A 19,072-nucleotide genomic window follows, 5' to 3' on the forward strand; every position below is an offset into this window, starting at 1 on the left:
CATTCTAACTCATTCATCTATCATATTTTCTACTAAAATTTTCTCTTTTGGACTTTGAGAATCCCTTCATAATTATGTCTCAACAATCCGAAATGTCTTTATTTTCAATTGAACTGGATGTATATAAATGCAATGAGTAATGTAAAATGAAAACATCGAGGACTCAAAGAAATTTTGGTCGTAAGTTTTGGAGCAGTGCGCTTTCTAAGAAAAATTTTTTAGTTGTCAATTAAAAATATGTATATGTTAACCTTGTTCCATATTTTGTTGTTTTAGGAAAATGGTAGATGTGATTATTTCCGGTGGATAGAACGAAACACCATCATATCACAATTGAAGAGACCCACAGTCGATGGTGATACCGTGACTTCACAGAATACTATGAAGTTTGACACGCTATTTAATCTCAACGAAGTCATACAAGATAGAGATTTTCTTAGGACATTGCTAAAAGAATCCGAAGAAAAACAAAATTATTTAAAGGATATGCTTAATGAAGAATCGCATTTTGAAAAGGAAATTAAATGAAGAACAGGAAAAAAGAAACTATTGGAGGTTTTTATGTGAATTGCTGAAGAGATTGACTAAAAAAATTGATAGATTTATGAAAATATTCCATTTTTTTTTATAACGTGAATTGCTGAAAAGATTCCTAAAAATGTGAAAGATTTGTCATTTCAATAAAACTTTTTCACTAATAAATATGTGTTGTTGTTAACCATTTTATCTCATTTGGTTAGTGAATAATGAATGTTTTTAGCCTTATGAAAAAGTTTTTAGTGAATAATGAATGTTGCTCGTGATGAATGAGATAAAATGGTTAACAATAACACATATTTATAAGTGAAAAAGTTTTATTGAAATGACAAATCTTTCACATTTTCAGGAATCTCTTGAACAATTCACGTTAAAAAAAATTGGAATATTTTCAGAAATCTATCAAATCTCTGAGCGAATCTCTTCAGCAATTCACATAAGTTTATGAAATGTAGTTTGCCCATTTTTGGGCAAACCATGATAGCAATTTTTCACCCCAAACGGCTGACAAACGGTGTTAGATATAGTTTGCCCCAAAATGGACAAACTGTCCGTTTTGTATCCAAACTTAAAGTAGTGTCCGTTTTAGCTTCTAAGGCTGAAAAAGTGTCCATTTTGGCTCCAAACTCAAGTTGAACTTATAGTTCCGCAGATATGTGTACTACTTGCTAGAGAAAATAATCAATGCTGATAATCTATTACACTATGATAGAAAACAAAAAAACAAATTATAAGACAAATGTGAAACTGTAGTCCTTGTTAACATTGTCAGCAAGGCCATCTTAAATATTTTACAGAATATGATCACAGCGGTCCTGTTTAGTACATAGAGTTGCCTCTAGTTAGCAAGAACAAGAAAAGACAAAGGAACTCTCAATAAACACTACATTATAAGTTTTAACCATAAAAGTTAAATCATAGCTATCATGTTTTAACTTTACCAGCTTTATCCAAACAAGAACTTATGGCAATTTGGCTAGGACCAGTGTGCCACTATCTTTTTTGGATTAGTATCCTATCCACTTTTTTCTGAGGATCCCACAAGTGACTAGAAATAGAATCCACCTCCTTTTTTATTGGTAATTCACTTTATACACTCTATTCAATTTTGGTCCCTCATAATACTTTTTGGTTGATATTTTTTTCCCCTTGCTTTCTTGTGCATACATAGTATAAGTTTTTTGTTTACTAAACTTCTTCAGGCAGTTTAAATGAACAGGTTAGCACAGCATCTGCAACTGTGAGAAATATCTTGTCTTCACCAATTTGACTTGGAAAATTGGATGCATGTAGCTTGTCAATCACCACTCTCCCGGGGTTCGACAGAACAAGCTGTGCAAGAAAAGAAAAAGAAGGTAAGATTTCGAGGCACGTATGACTATATGAGATGTAGTACAGAGACGAATCAGAATTTAAACTTGATGTACTGTGGGATCAAAATTTAGTATTTGCTGAAATTTAAGTAATTTTTCACAAATGTATTTTATGTTCTGCGTAGAAAAAATTGGGTTTGGTTGAACCTAGTGAACCAGGTTCCATCAGTCTTTTTAAGTATGTAGTTTGTATTATGGAGTTGATTAAGATGATTACCTGAACATTTCTCTTCTGTAGGCTTCTGTGCAACTCTTCCAAGGCATGGATGCCACTGGTGTCAATGTCAATAACAGCTGCAAGGAGAAAGAGCAGAAAAACATGAGGGGTGGATCGATCAGTGTGTCATCTCAGAATAGAATATATAGCATGCTTTTAATTTCAGCGACAGAGGTAATCTCTACTTACGTGACATCTCAACGATCAAAAATTGAATTTTAGGAAGGCTAGCTGCTTTTAGTTGTTCTTCCTCATCCATTAGCCATCTCAATATCCTGAAAACACAGGTTAATTAGTTTGTTAAGTTCCTTTTTCGTAGTATCATAATATCAGTTTGAAATTTAGCTTTAGAAGTAGTGTGCATAAAGATACAAAAGAAGAGGGAAAAGGGGAAGAACTGTACTACCTTTCCTTTATATAGTTAGAGTTTGAAAAGTATATAGCAGAATCCACTCTAACTATCAATACACCAGGAACTTTGGTTGCCTCGGGATATTGTTGAATGTTCCTATATACATTCGTCCGGGGTATCCTACCAAGAGTAGCTGTTCGCGGCCTTGTGACTTGGAGGAGAATCTTAGCAAATGATATTGTGACCTTTTGTAAATGAAAGAAACTATCAGATCTGATTATTGAATGATAAATTTCGTTGATAAGGTTGTTAATTTTCTGTATGCCCTTACCGCGATCAAAAGACCAATCTCAACAGAGGCAAAAACCACACCAAAAAATGCCCCAATGCAAGCAACAAAGTCAAATTTGTCGATCTTCCAAATCAAAATTGCTGCTTCATAGTCAATTAAGCCGATAACAGCAGAGATGATGATGGCAGCAAGGATTGCATTCGGAGTATACTTAAAAAGAGGGGTTATGAATTCCAAAGTTAGAAACACAACGACAGACATGACGATGTTGGAAACTGCAGTTTGACAGCCAGCCATGTAATTTACTGCTGAACGAGAAAAGGAACCTGCAAGAGGTGAATCAATCAACTAGTTGGACAAACTATTATGCATGACAAATGAAAATAACTGAATGATACTTATATTAGCAATGAACTTTTGTCACAGCAATAATTAGTGTGCAAGTTGAAAGATAATTAGATCATTTGACATCGCTGCTTTTGGCTTCTTAGAAATGAAATCTTTGTGTTGAGATTTATAAACACATTATATCTTTAGTCATACTCCATTTGCTTGTTGATTTGTCTTACCTGTTGCTACATAGCAGGATGTCATTGAGCCAACGATATTCATAGCTCCAAGTGCCACCATCTCTTTGTTTCCGTCCAACTGGTAGTCCTTCATGGATGCAAAGGTTCTCCCAATTGCGACAGCTTCCTGTGAAAAAGAAGGTAAAAGATTGGACATTTGGCAGAAAAATGTGAAAAGGTTCCTGCTTCGACATTTCATTCAATGTGTTACTTACCGTTAATGCAATCATGCCAGCTACAATACCAGTCCTAATCCCTTTTATGAGATAGTCACCAGTGAAATACATTTTTTTGACAGAAGAAGGATTTATTCCTGTGTCAATGTGTCCTACCTGGTAAGGTCATCATAGAAGTTGATTAGAAAGAGCCCATTTTACGCCAAATGATGAAAAGTGAAAGTATGAACATCCTACAAGCACTTACAATGGCAACTCCCTTCTTGTCAGCATGGGTAATGTAGACAAAGAAAGTCGAAAGAACGACAGAAATCAAAGGAGCAATTGCAGGTACCCAAAACAGCCTTTTATTCTTCTTTCCCTGGTTGTTAAAATATTTTAGAGTTAAGCAAAGGCCCCAAATGCTTTAAAATTTTAGTCGATAGAACTCAGGACTCTTACAATGTACTTTGCGAACAAAAGGAAAGTTAAAAAGGTTGATCCGACGAGAATTGTCTGCCAGTTCCACTGCATAATTGTTGAAAAATAAAACAAGGAATAAATTTCAAGTTATCCATAAAAGACATCTTAGGTAGGATGCTCTGAAGTGGCAAGAAAACTTACTCCATGGTCGACCGAATGAAACACGGACTTCATCACGGAAATGATATCTGTTTTCGTAGAAAACTTTTTAATGCCCAAAAAACCTTTAAGCTGCTGAAGGGCAATTGTGATGGCAGCACCACCCATGAATCCAACAACAGCAGCATGAGATAGAAAGTCTATCAAGAAACCCAGTCTGCCAAGAAAACAACACAGAAATAAAACAATGCAAGTCAGAAAGAGAAGGAAACAAAAAACAAATACAGTCAGACCTCTTTATAACAACATAGTTTGGATAATTTTGGCTGCTATAGTGAAATGGCTGTTATGGAGAACATAAAATATAACATAGTATGAAAAATCAGTTAGAAAGAAAACTTGGCCATTATAGTGGAATGTTGTTATAGAGTGATCTGACTATACATCCCATTTGGTACTCAAATGTTTTAATCACCTAAGGATCCCAAGGGTAGCCTGAGTAATGCCAGCGAAAAAGGTGGCTGTGAAAGCGAGCCTCAGGTACTCCGTTGGATTTGTAGTTGGATCAATTTCATTCCGAAGAAGAGTCCCTAGCAAGAGCGACACAACAGCTACAGGCCCTATGGCTATATCTCTTGAACTTCCCATGAAGGCATAAATTAGAGGTGGAACAAAGCTGGAGTCTGGAATTTTAAACAAAAGAGAAGAATGAAAAAGGAATTTTCACAGATTATTAACAAAGATAAAGTTAATAAGGAATTGGACAGCGGAAACTTACATAATCCATACTGAGGAGCTAAATTTGCAAGCTTTGAGTAGCCAATGTCCTGTCATAACAATTGAAAGTTTTAGATAACAAATTCGTAAAGATCTTAAGAATCTTGATTTCACCAACACAAATCCTCCAGGCACTATGTTGCTCAGATCCTTCAAAAATGTCATCGGGTCCGTGTTTGATCCTCCAACAGTTATGCATTTTTGGAGGATCCTAGCAACATAGTCCAGGCACACACTTTACCTGAGGAATGCAAAGACTTGCAATGGTGAGACCAGCAATAAGATCACCTCTGAATTTTCTGAAGTTATAGCTTCTACCCCAATCTAGTATTGGAAATATGGCCTGTAAACCAAGTACAAGCTTCCTAGACCTCGGTTGATCCTTGAAAGAACGCAGTGGGTCATCTGCGAAGAACGTCTCCTTCACAGTAGTCTTAAACTCTTTGAAAATGTCCTGTTTAGGAGGGACTCCAACCTTGTGAATATAGGGTGTTTGGTTGTGTTGTGAAGATGAAAAACTCTTTATGTCCATCTCTTTTCGTTCTTCTGCGTCAGTACTAGAATTACCCATGCTAGAAAAGAACAGCTAATTCACCTGTAATGGAGAGCACATATAATTAAGTTATATCACCATATGAAATACTAAAATTTCATTCAATCAAGATATTGGATTAACTTCTATTAGTTAGATAAAATAAGAAGTTGCACCAACCCTTTTGGGGACTTTTAGTGCTAATAAAGTTCCAAAACTTGTTGAACTCTGTACTACATTAGAAAGTTCTTGCTTGTCCCTTATATAGATAACTAGGGAACTACCATGTTAAAGTTTTCACTCTAGAAGACTAGTATTAGTGGTATGCTAAAAAGTAAACTTTTGCTTGGCACATACTGGTATAAGAAGCAAAAGTACAATTTTTTATTCTCCTCAAAAGACAAATGGATCATTGATAGCCATTGATTTAAAGAAAGTGAGCACGAATTGTTACTGACTTCTATAATTTGAAATAAATCTGATATGAAAAGATTGAACAATAGACAACCAAAAACACATACAGTTTGGTATGTTTTCAGAAATTAGGCATGTCATTCTCCTCACATAGTTCAAATATTTTTCACCAGGAGGAATCTTAGAATAACTTCAAATGCTGTATGTTACTCTAGTGTCAAATTCATAAAAATGAACATGATACTTTGTTCAACATATGACAAGTGAAAAGAGGTTTTAAGTTTATAAGATGCTTGAATTTATTCTGTTTTAAGGAATTTATTGATGCCATACTAAAGATAGCGCAAAATATCTTGTTTGAAATTAATTTAGTACCTTATGAAAGTCAAGAAATAACTAGAGTTACGCATATATCTCAGAACTCATTATCTCAACTAAGAACTCACACCACCACCAACGTCTAAATTTTGAATCCGCCACTGATCATTTCCATGGTATAATTCCAATGTCATGCTCATTCTCTTTTATCTTTTTTTTTTTTTTTTTTTAAAAGTAACTTTTGCATTGGGGGTAAATCCAAAGCAACATTAATCAAGATTCTTTAACCATGTACTTATTCTATTAGCTTTAAAAAGAATGATGGGCTAATACCATTAAGATATAAGAATTACTCTTTTCCAGCACTCTCCACCCCCCTAGCATTTGTTCAAACATGGGGACTTGAAGGTTTCTTTGGTACATGATTAGCACTTAGTAGTACGAAAGTAGTTCTACTATTAAGTTGTTTAATAGTAATAACGAATATTAAGCGTTGTAGCTATATAAAAACAGAGTCACTCGCCTTTACTTTAACTTTCTGAGAAGTAGCTAGTTTTCAAAAGTGAACAACTCTCTGTCCTTTAGGGGTCGCTTGATACATGGACTAAATTCCTGAGATCATAGTCTTGGGCTTATAATCCCTGCACTAGTTTATTAAAAATGAGAGATGGATAAACAAATTCAAGGATAAATTTATACCGTCAACCAAGCATTAGTATAAATTTTATCCCCGGGCCTTTCCGCGTACCAAATGACCCCTATAGTATTAAGGACTTTTTGGAACCTTTTTGATATGATTTCCAGCAAATGTTCTTCGATGAAATGCTAATCAAACAAAACTGGTCATGAACTGACTTAAAACAAAATTGAAGTACAGATCATGCTAATAACTCACGTGATATAAAGAAAGTTTATTATTCCAATTTTAGCAGAACAAATATGCATTGGCTAGAATAAAGCCAACCTCTATACGCCTTATTTAGAAACCACTGATAGTGGACCAAATTAGAACCTATAAAATAAACACACGAAAATTTTCCACTCACTTTTAGGTCCCATATAATAATCCTACTTAAAGAACTTCAAAAGGGTAAAGTGCAGTTACTTGTCTCAAAACTTTTATCACCTTTTTAAAAAAAAAAAAAATTAAAGAAGCCCGCATATGGTAAGATCAAAATAGAAAATTTAAAAGTCACGATAATTCATTGGGTGCATAGTATCCACTTTTCTGGAAGCTTTTAAAGAGTCATACGTTAATACTCCTTTTGTTCCAATTCATTCTAACGAGAACAAGTCTAAAAAAGAAAAAAAAAAAAACATTTTTAAAATTAGTGGCCTAAAATAAGATAAATATTTATGTGGTTATAAATATCTCAATAAGGCTAAAATGGAAAAATAAAAGATAATTATTTTCAAATATAAAAAGGTATCCTTACTTTTAAGGATAGATTAAAATGAAAAATAAACAACATAAATTAGAGCAAAAGGAGTATTAAATTACACACATTATCACAAATTAACTGACATCAAGCACTTTTTTCATAAAAGAGAAATTTCCAAGGGCCAATGCCCCTATTTTATGGGTCAAAACTCGATGAATAATAGGCTCGTCCACTACCTTTTTCTCTTAAATATACTGCTTTTTTATCACTCAAACTTGTAACGTGCGTCTAATCAACATAACACATAATGTACCTTAACACTAAACCAGAGCATTAGGGGCAAATGAAAGCAAATCATATAACCCATTAACTTAAAATCTTCAATTTATGTACTTCAAAAAAGTAAAATGTGGACAAAAATGTTGAGACGTACAGTATATATTTAAGAAAGGGAAACACAGGATAAAGCCAAGATATGCACGCTCAATGGTCCAGAATTTTTAGCTTTATTTTTTTTAGAAGGTTTCCAGTTATTTTGAAATTCGTTAACCAAATTAAAGAAAAAAGGAGAGATATAAAAATAAACAAACCTTTGAAGAGGAACAAGATGCAAGAAACCAAATACTGTCCAGGTTCAGTGAATCAAAAACCACTGAAAAATTCTCTTTATCTCTAATCATGACGGAAGGAAAACAGAAAAAGCAAAATATATGCCTCAAAGGAAAACCTCAAACTTGTTATCATCTGTTTGGATATCAAGAAATGTGTGCAAACAAAATAGGTTCAAAGAAGATACCTAGATGAATGGTGCATGCTGAGGAAGTGGAGTAGTGAGAAAAGCAAAATGAGAGACTACTGGTTATTTTGAGTATTATATTATGATGATTCAAGAAGATTTTGTTATATTATATTTTGTGCCAAAAAAAGGGGAAAAGAATTACGATTTGTTATTTTTCCTTAAGAGTTTCACGTGAATTTATTAGGAAAAAAAGTAACACTTTAACATTAACGTTATATTTCATTAAATTAATCATGAAATAATTTATAATCACACAAATATTTTAAATCATAAATTTTAACAATCTTCTTTATTATTTTAAATTCATTTTAAATTGTAAATTTCAACAACCTTCTTTATTATTTTAAATTTTGTGATAAATCAAACTATACGGTGAGAGTAGAAGTCAGTCGTCGGTTGGTTGAATGCATTAAGTTCCACATAATGTAGGGTATAGAGGTTGTTTGAATACTGACATAGTGTGGTCCAGATTCAACCTTTTTCCTATTTGAAGAAAAGTCTTACGTTTGAAAGGTTAACAAAGGTGGAGCAACGTCGTTTGATATAACTCATATAAATGTAATATCGAAATAGATTATTAGTGTTAGAGATTATTTTTTATTTTGTATTTAATTTAATATATTAAAAATAACATAAATTTGATAATTTATAAAAAACAAATGTTATTTATTACAAAAACTCTTTCACATACTTATCTTTCTAAAACGTAAGAATTTCAAAGAGAATTCTATCTTTAATCATATTGTCCATTTATTAATACTCATGATACTTCCGGTATCATAATTTGTTATGTATAATTAGACTATTACTAAATGGGACTAATATTTATATGTTACAAACACTATTCTCTTAATTTCTAAACAAGTAGCGTTTTAGGTACTACCTTAATTATGGTTTTTCAATTTTATTCTTTTTTAAATTTAAAAAAAATACAAAATCACGAAATTATAAAGAGTTTATATTCTTTTCAAAATAGCATTTATTAAGAATAAGATAGTAAAAATACTTTTTATTTTCTAGAATAAGTAAAGATGAATAAAGGAAATATGAACCTCTAACGAGTATCCCATAAACTTCACGGGAGCTTGAATGTATAAGAGTTCACCAATTGCCCAGTAAGTGAAAACTCTCTTTACTATTTGAGCAGAATGATGACGCTGAATGAGCTAAAGTATTCTCCAATTGAAAAGTTATGTTTGGCATTGGCCTTCTCAATTCAAAAGATGAAACACTACTTTCAAGCTCTTGTTGTCCGTCTTGTGTCTAGGGCAAATCCCATCAAGTTTGTAATGTTGAAACCAGTCCTTAGTGATCGACTTGCAAGATGGTACCTTCAATTTCAGCAGTTTGAGATTGTGTATATTCCCCAAAAGGCTCCAGAAAATTTTCATTAAAAATTTATCCCTTATTCAACAAACTCGTAAAAAATACTTTTGGGTCTCCTTGTTTGTTTCACAGGATTTTCTGTCTCATGAACCTCTGGAGCTTTTTTTCGGTGCATGGCTAGATTCTCCATCTATCAAGCCTTCCACCTTATCTACTATCTTATCAATCCTAGCCTCTTAATTCTGAACATAGATGGTCAGGCCTTCAATTGCCTTTGGCAGATTCGCAAGATGTTCCTCCATAGACGAGACATCAATTATCATTGCTTGCATGATCACCGGAGACGTCGAAGAGCAACATGGATTATCATATAGGTTGATCTTTGAAGTGCTTAACTTATGCGGTGTAAGTGGAGATGGCGCGTTTGTTGAACTACCATCGCTCTTTGCGCTAGAGTATTTAGAACCAGAATGCTCACGTAGAGCAAGAGTCTTCTTTAGCGATTCCACGACACTGCTTCCTCCTTTCGAAGCACTTGTATTGGACTTCGTTCCTTTTAGTGTTGAAGATCCAAAAACTGAAGTTGACGCGGAAGACACTAGATATGTTTGTTGTCCTAGCAAGCCTGCCTTGCTCCTTGCGACAGCTCCTAAACTTCCAAAAGTAACACCAAGGATGCTTTCCACTTCGGTAGAGAACCTTGAATCAACAACCTTGGAAGTAGTTGATTGAGAGTTAATCTTCTTGGAAGTCATTTCAGCATTCTTAATCTTCAAAGTCTGAAAAGTTGAGATGAGAGGTAGAGATCGTCCCACTGGGCGTGCCAGAATTTGTTGGACAATAAAATTCTCGAAGCCAATAAATAAATAATAATTTGAGACAAGAAAATATTGCAACAATCAATTTTATTGATTTCAATGCGAGTATTACAATCTCGATAAATCCTCCGATTCGCCTTTTCAAATATAAATTCAAGGGCTTAAAGCTTGATCTTGAATTTGAACTTGGTTTGTGGACTTGAGGGACTTGATCTTGATTTGTGCTTGAATTCAAGGGCTTTTGAGCTTGTTCATGAATATTGCTGTCTTGATCTTGAATCTTGATGAACTTGATTTGAATGCTTGAGCTTTTTAGAGAGATTGCGGCGTTTGATCCATGAGCTTTCTCTTACTACTTGTTAGAGATTTGGGGTGTCGTTTTTTTGAATTATGAGACCCCCTATTTATAGTTGTGAAAAAGTAAGAGTCATGATGAATATGGATTTTTTTTGACCAATCAGATTTGAGTGATGTGATGCCTTTTATGGGCTTTTATTTCATGGGCCTGCTGCGTCATTTTGACATGTGGCATGGTCCTATTGGCTCTTTTCTTTGATTTGGCATGCCATGTCATTTGACACGTGACACTTATTTGGGCCTCTAGAATATGACAATATCTTGGGCTTAGCAAATTAGGCTCATCATTTGTAGCCCAAATCAATGGACTAGCCCAATAAAAATTAGACTTTAATTAAACACATACATATTTGGACTTAAATAATAAATCCAATTATATTAATCCGCAATATTTAATTGGGACTAATATAGTTTGATTTTAATCTGAATTTCGTACGGATTTAAATTTAATACAATTTTGTTGCATACAAAATGCCTCCTACTTCGAGACTAGTCGAGATATTTAACCTTTTGGAGACTAGACTTGAAGTATAAATTTGATATTTTAATTGCATTGATATTTGTATAAAAGACAAAAAATAGTAATGATCCACCACAAAATATTTCAACCGAACGTATAGTAGAGTTACTATATTTCCTTTTCATTTATATCAAACTTGAAATATTACTTAAATATTCCAAGTTTTGTGGAACTAAAAGACAAAACTTGCCTTAAATGATCCACATACGTTTCCCAGCACACTGTCCATCCATTTGCACCTAATTAGTATAGTTTTCATTCATTTAGAAAAAATAAAATATGACCTCACTTCTTATTGGACAAGAAAATAAATTATTTTTGAAAGACAAAGTACTAGGCCAATTTCATGTTGGGATTGGACAGCTCTCACGTCGGCTAGGACTCTCTTCCGCCGCCTTTCACTTTCATAATTTCTCAATTTTCATTGGTCTAGGGTTCTTCAATTCCCACTTCAATTTAATTTGGGAGCTAGCCTCCGCCCTTTGATACCTATAAATACCCCACATATTTTTTTCCATCCAAAGCATCAACTTGTAGAATTCTTTAGAGACGCCTCTTCTTCGAGCATCAAGATTAATATTGAGGTATTTTTTTTCTTCTCTTTTTCTCTATATTTTTTTTCTTTTTCTCCTTTTCTTTTGTAGGATTGAAAAAAAAATATGCAACAATCGGCTTAAGGTACGAGAGTTTAACTTCGCCTTCGTACACCCTAAGACCGACCAATTTGGCTTCAAGATGGTGACTATGCAACAATCGGGTTAGGGTGCGAGAGTTTAAATTTGCCTCCATACACTCTAAGACCGACCAATTTGACTTCAAGATGCTAACTTTGCAACAATCGGCTTAGGGTCCGAGAGTTTAACTTCGCCTCCGTACACTCTAAGACCGATCAATTTGACTTCAAGATGCTACCTTTGCAACAATCAGCTTAGGGTGCGAGAGTTTAACTTCGCCTCCGTACACTATAAGACCGACCAATTTGACTTCAAGATCCTGACTTTGCAACAATCGGCTTAGGGTACGAGAGTTTAACTTCGCCTCCGTACACTCTAAGATCGACCAATTTGACTTCAAGATGCTGACTTTGCAACAACCAGCTTAGGGTGCAAGAGTTTAACTTTGCCTCCGTACACTCTAAGACCGACCAATTTGACTTCAAGATGCTGAATTTACAACAATCGGCTTAGGGTGCGAGAGTTTAACTTCGCCTCCGTACACTCTAAGGCCGACCAATTTAACTTCAAGACGGTCCCTTTACATAACAAATCCACCAGAATGCCAGCTTAAGGTGCAAAGGGACAAATCTTGTCCACCTTAAGGCATGGAAATTTTTATATCCTTTTAAGGATAAACATGTAAGAGGCCAGCTTAAGGTGCAAAGGGACAAATTTCGTCCACCTTAAGGCATAGAAATTTTGAGATCCTTTTAAGGATAAACCCATGAGAGGCCAACTTAAGGTGCAAAGGGATAAATTTTGTCCACCTTAAGGCATGAAACTTTTGAGATTCCTTTTAAGGATAAACCCACAAGAGGCCAGCTTAAGGTGCAAAGGGACAAATCTTGTCCACCTTAAGGCATGGAAATTTCAATATCCTTTTAAGGATAAAAACATAAGAGGCCAGCTTAAGGTACAAAAGGACAAATTTCGTCCACCTTAAGGCATGGAAATTTTGATATCCTTGTAAGGATAAACCCACGAGAGGCCAGCTTAAGGTGCAAAGGGACATTCTTATCCACCTTAAGGCATGGAAATTTTTTTATATCCTTTTAAGGATAAAAACGTAAGAGGCCGGCTTAAGGTGAAAAGGGACAAATTTTGTCCACCTTAAGGCATGGAAATTTTGAGATCCTTTTAAGGATAAACCCGCGAGAGGCCAGCTTAAGGTACAAAGGAAAAAATTTTGTCCACCTTAAGGCATGGAACTTTTGAGATCCCTTTTAAGAATAAACCCGCGAGAGGCCAGCTTAAGGTGTAAAGGGAAAAATCTTATCCACCTTAAGGCATGAAAATTTCGATATCCTTTTATGGATAAAAACATAAGAGGCCAGCTTAAGGTGCAAAGGGACAAATTTTGTCCACCTTAAGGCATGGAAATTTCGATACCTTTTAAGGATAAAATCGTGAGAGGCCAACTTAAGGTACAAAAGGACAAATCTTATCCACCTTAGGACATGAAAATTTTGATATCCTTTAAGGATAAACCCGTAAGAGGTCAGCTTGAGGTGCAAAGGGACAAATCTTGTCCACCTTAAGGCATAAAAATTTCAATATCTCTGAAGGATAAACTCATTAGAGGCCCGCTTAAGGTGAAAATGAACAAATATTGTCCATCTTAAGGCATGTAAATTTTGAGACCCTTCTAGTTGTAGGCTTGGAGAACTTTGGCATTCCAAATCCCATTGAAGGAACTCTCTTTCTTTTCGACGGGTTACCCCCATGAGTCACAAATATTTAGAGTAAGTCCAAAATTTACTTAGAATAGTTTCATACTTGGTATCCATATGGTAGATACTGCATGAACATATTTTTTTTGACACTCATGCAACTGAACTCAGAATAAAATTTCAAGCGCCTGCGTACCTCAGTAAAGAGGATCAAGTCACAATGTAGTTCTGGGTGTGGGTTTTTTTTTCTTTTTGTTTGTGACCTAACTTTTTCCTAGGCCGACTTTTTCGAGGTTTTCAACCTAGCGAACTTTCATTTATTTTTATTTTTTGAGCCGTACACAGTTTATACTCTTGCGGGCCAGGAGTGGACATACAATTTATACTCGTGCCTTAAGGAGTGTACATGCAGTTTATACTTGTGCCTTAAGGAGTGTATATGCAGTTTATAGTCGTGCCTTCAAGAGTATACATGCAGTTTATACTCGTGCCTTAAGGAGTGTCATCTTTCTTCAAGGATAGTACTTCTTTAAGAACTTGGCATTGATGGGGCCAACCCTCACATCATCCGCATCGACAAACTTGTAAGCACCATTTGAATATGCCTCTTGTACGACATATGGTCCATCCCACTTTGAGGTAAATTTGCCCCCAGACTTATGAGAAGTGATAATGGGCCTTCTTACTGCAAGGACTTGATCTCCAACTTGGAAGCACCTCAAGCGAACCCTTTTGTTGAAAGAACGAGATAGCCGGGCTTGATAGCATTCAAGATTTTACTGAGCCTCCAGCCTCTTCTCATCAAGAGCTTCTAACTCCGCAAGATGCAACTTAGAATTTTCTTCATCGGTGAGCCCTTCTTGAATAGCCAATCTTAAAGAAGGCATTTGACGCTCAAGTAGCAGGACTGCTTCAACTCCAAAAGCAAGTGAGTATGGGGTTGCTTGCGTTGGTGTACGGTAAGTTGTCCTATACGCTTACAAAGCTTCTTCTATTCGCTCATGCCAGTCTCATTTGGAATTGGAGACAACTTTTTTCAATAAGCTGCATAAAGTTTTATTGAAGGCTTCAGCTAGACCGTTGGCGGCAGCATGGTACATAGAAGACTTGTGCTGGTTGAAGCCAAAGAGATCACAGATTTTGTTCATCAACTTATTATCAAATGGCTTTTCATTGTCAGTTATTAAGTACTGTGGATTCCAAAGCGGTAGATGATATTGACTCGGATGAAGTTTGCAATATTTTCTTTCTTTACTTCCTCGAGAGCAACAACTTCGGCCCACTTTGAGAAGTAATCTGTCGAGGCCAAGATGTATAAGTGTCCATCAGAAGATTTTGGTAGTGGACCAACAACATCCATTCCCCAAGCATTGAATGGCAAAGACGCTACAGTTCAGTGTAGTACTTCTAAAGGTTGATGTATACAGTTTGCATGGAATTGGCAAGCTTTGCATCTTCTAGCATAGTCCAAGCAATCTTTCACCATCGTTGGCCAATAATACCCCATTCTTTTAATGTGAAAATGGAGCTTCGGTCTAGACTGATACGATCCACAAACTCCTGAGTGCGCTTCTTGCAAAGCTTAAATAGCTTCTTTCCCTCCCAAACACCATACGAGTACTCCTTCAAATGATCTTCGGTACAGTGTCTTTGTAATAAAGGAAGCGAGGTACACGACTACGGATGTCAGTCCTTCTCCTTGGATCTTCTGGAAGTATCCTATAACACAAATAGTTAATGATAGCTTATCGCCAATCCTCCTTTACAACTTCGGACATAGCGATGAGGTATTCAACCTTGCCTTTTATGTCTTAATACTTATTTGACGGTGGTACTACCCATTCTTGGCGGATAGTAACTCGTGTCTGATTCAGAAGAGTTAGAGTTGAAGACAAAGCAGCTAGAGCATCATTTTGCTTATTTTATTTCCTTGGCACATATTGGAGGGTTACTTCTCCAAGCCATCCCATCAACTTCTGTGCATAATCATGATATGGTCTTAACTCAGGCTTCCGAACTTAATAGCTTCCCAAAAGCTGCTTGATCACCAATTGGGAGTCACCAAAAACTTGTAACTGTAGTTGTTTCATGTCGACAACCATCTCAAGTCTGAGTATGAGCGCTTGATATTCAGCAATATTATTGGATCAATGATTCATCAAGGTAAATGAGTAGGGGATGACCTCTTCTTATGGAGTGACAAACACTACGCCAGCACCAGCTATAACTCGATGTGCAGCACCGTCAAAGTACATCTTCTATAGGGATCTAACTTCAACAGTCATTGCATCTTCATCAGAAAGTTCATCGCTCCATTCCCAGTCATCAGGTATTGGGTGATCTGCCAAGAAGTCAGCCAATGCTTATCCTTTTACAGCTTTTTGAGGGATGTACACGATCTCAAACTGCTGAAATTGGAGGTACCACCTTGCAAGTCGGTAACTGAGGACTGATTTTGACATTACAAACTTGATGGGATTTACCTTGGACACAAAACGAACAATATGAGCTTGAAAGTAGTGTTTCAACTTTTGGATTAAGAAAGCCGATGGCAAACATAAATTTTTGATCGGAGAATACTTCATCTTATACGGCGTGATTATTCTGCTTAAATAGTACAGAGAGTTTTCTTTGCCTTCACTATTTTCTTGAGCCAGTAGTGCTCCAACTGACCTCTTTTGTGTTGTAATGTAGAGTATCAATGGTTTCCCAAGTATGGGTTCCGCAAGAATTGGTGGCTTCATTAAGTATGATTTGATACTCTCAAAAACATTACTACAAGCTTGATTTCATTCGAAGGGAGTATCCTTCTTCATGAGATGACTAAATGGTTGACATTTCCCACCCAGCTTTGAGATGAACCTCCTTAAATATGCTAGCCTTACTTGAAGACTTTTTAACTCATGAATATTTCGAGGCTCGGGCATCTTCAAAATCACATCAACCTTGTCTTGATTAATTTCAATCCCTCGATGTCGCATAATGAAGCCAAGAAACTTTCCAGAAGTAACTCCAAAGGCACACTTTAATGGATTCATACTAAGTTGATATCTTCGAAGTAACTCGAATACTATTCTTAGGTCTTTTAAGTGGTCATCTCTCTTTCTAGACTTCACCACTAGATCATCCATGTAGCATTCAACATTTTTATGGAGCAGGCCATCAAAGATGTTATGCATAGCCCTTTGATAAGTGGCACCAGTGTTCTTCAAACCAAAAGGCATCACCTTGTAGCAAAAAATACCTTTGGGCAAAATGCAGTGAATTCTTCATCTTTTGGCGCTATACGGATTTGGTTGTAGTAGGATGAACCATCTATAAAGGATATTGCTTCATAACCAGTGGTGGCATCAATCATCAATTATGGTATGGGGATTGGAAAATCGTCCTTAGGGCATGCGTTATTGAGATCTCTTAACAACTTAGGATATTGGGCATAGAATAAGGAGACCCAAAAGTATTTAAATTTAAAAATACCTTAATTTAAATTATCGGGCCTCTAGCAAGTTTATCCTTAAAGGATATCAAAATTTCCATGCCTTTAGGTGGACAAAATTTATCCCTTTGCACCTTAAGTTGGCCTCTCACGGTTTTATCCTTAAAAGGATATCAAAATTTTCATGCCTTAAGGTAGATAAAATTTGTCCCTTTGTACCTTAAGCTGGCCTCTTATGTTTTTATCCTTAAAAGGATATCGAAATTTCCATGCCTTAAGGTGGACAAGATTTGTCCCTTTGCACCTCAAGCTGACCTCTTACATGTTTATCCTTAAAAGGATATAAAAATTTCCATGCCTTAAGGTGGACAAGATTTGTCCTTTTGCACCTTAAGCTGCCATTCTGATGGATTTGTTGTGTAAAGGGACCATCTTGAAGTTAAATTGGTTAGTCTTAGAGTGTACGGAGGCGAAGTTAAACTCTCGCACCCTAAGCCGATTGTTGTAAAGTCATCATCTTGAAGTCAAATTGGTTGGTCTTAGAATGTACGGAGGCTAAGTTAAACTCCCGTACCCTAAGTCGATTGTTGTAAAATCAGCATCTTGAAATCAAATTGGTCGGTCTTAGAGTGTACGGAGGCGAAGTTAAACTCTCTCACCCTAAGTCGATTATTGTAAAGTCAGGATCTTGAAGTCAAATTGGTCGGTCTTAGAGTGTACGGAGGCATAGTTAAACTCTCGACCTTAAGCCGATTGTTGCAAAGCTAGCATCTTGAAATCAAATTGGTCGGTCTTAGAGTGTACGGAGGCAAAGTTAAACTCTCACACCCTGAGCTGATTGTTGCATATTGCTATTTGTTTCAACCCCTAAAAAAAAGGAGAAAAGAGAACAAAATAGTAATAAACAAATTAAGGAAAAACAACTCACTGATGATATTTTGGTTGTGGCACAGTGATCTACTCGATGCAAAAGGAGATTTTCAACTAAAAAAAAACTACTACACTGGATTACAAATTTCAATAATGCGTCGCCTCTATTTATAGAAGCAGCTGGGTGGTTTCCTTTTAACCCCTAATCTGTGATGAACTCAAAAAAGGATTTGTAGAAATCCTAATCAAATATGGACGAATGACGCAAACAGAGATGGTGCAACATTCAATTCCAAGTACACATTGGAATTGAATATTGAAATGGTTTCCTCCAGGATTCAATATTTGTCTCCTTATGGTAAAGCAACTATGAATACACAATGATTTGTAATAATTTTATAATAATAATATTTAATTATTATTATTAATCATGATCACTTAGTATTGTTTTTGATATTTGGGTGTTATCTTATCTGGATATTACACGTGTGAATTCTTATTGGTTCCAGTTAAATCTTCAGGTTTATGCTTCAAGTTAATCATCGATATATTAAATAGCTTGACAAATCTTGAAGTGGGGCCAATTTGTATACGACGAAATTTTATTAAATTAAAATTCATACAAAATTCGGATTATAGTAAATTCAAAATAGATTAATCCCGAATAAATATTGTGGATTAATATAATTGGATTAATTATTTAAATCCAAACATGTTTGAATTTAATTAAAGTCTAATTTTTATTGGGCTAATCCATTGATTTGGGCTACAAATGATGAACCCAATTTGCTAAACCCAAGATATTGTCATATTCTAGAGGCCCAAATAAGTGTCACATGTCAAATGACATGGCTTGCCAAGTCAAAGGAAGGAGCCAATAGGACCATGCCACATGTCAAAATGATGCAGCAGGCCCATGAAATAAAAGCCCATAAAAAGGCGCCACATTAATCAAATCTGATTGTTCAAAGAAAGTCCATATTGATCATGACTCTTCCTTTTCCACAAATATAAATAGGGGTCTCATAATTCAGAAAAGAGACCCCAGAACTCTAACAAG

General features: G+C 35.6%; 1 protein-coding gene and 2 long non-coding RNA genes across 8 annotated transcripts; 2 read left to right on the top strand and 1 right to left on the bottom strand.

Moving 5' to 3' along the window:
* Positions 1-1,279: 1,279 nt before the first annotated feature.
* On the bottom strand, positions 1,280-8,476 carry LOC107851042 (sulfate transporter 1.2). Of its 6 annotated transcripts, none has more exons than XM_016695930.2 (15): positions 8,091-8,476; positions 6,642-6,759; positions 5,096-5,449; positions 4,856-4,904; positions 4,553-4,760; positions 4,120-4,294; positions 3,958-4,023; positions 3,764-3,877; positions 3,556-3,672; positions 3,341-3,467; positions 2,811-3,097; positions 2,534-2,724; positions 2,317-2,402; positions 2,128-2,204; positions 1,280-1,869 (listed from the first exon to the last, which is right to left on the bottom strand). In XM_016695930.2, exons 3-15 carry the CDS (start codon positions 5,423-5,425, stop codon positions 1,726-1,728), a joined length of 1,971 nt encoding a protein of 656 aa, XP_016551416.1. In that variant the 5' UTR covers positions 5,426-5,449; positions 6,642-6,759; positions 8,091-8,476; the 3' UTR covers positions 1,280-1,725. The 6 variants fall into 6 exon arrangements, with proteins under 6 accessions (XP_016551416.1, XP_016551418.1, XP_016551419.1 ...); XM_016695932.2 differs by having other exon boundaries at positions 8,297-8,444; XM_016695933.2 differs by having other exon boundaries at positions 6,642-6,764; positions 8,297-8,443.
* Positions 3,340-4,001, top strand: LOC107851044. The gene is made up of 2 exons (XR_001668847.2): positions 3,340-3,481; positions 3,639-4,001. It is a non-coding gene; the product is annotated as an uncharacterized LOC107851044 (long non-coding RNA).
* Positions 8,477-11,161: 2,685 nt separating the features above from the next.
* Positions 11,162-18,465, top strand: LOC124889223. Its single transcript, XR_007047873.1, has 2 exons — positions 11,162-11,904; positions 18,096-18,465. It is a non-coding gene; the product is annotated as an uncharacterized LOC124889223 (long non-coding RNA).
* Positions 18,466-19,072: the final 607 nt, after the last annotated feature.

This window comes from Capsicum annuum, chromosome 12 (assembly GCF_002878395.1).
Source record: "Capsicum annuum cultivar UCD-10X-F1 chromosome 12, UCD10Xv1.1, whole genome shotgun sequence".
NCBI lineage: Eukaryota > Viridiplantae > Streptophyta > Magnoliopsida > Solanales > Solanaceae > Capsicum > Capsicum annuum.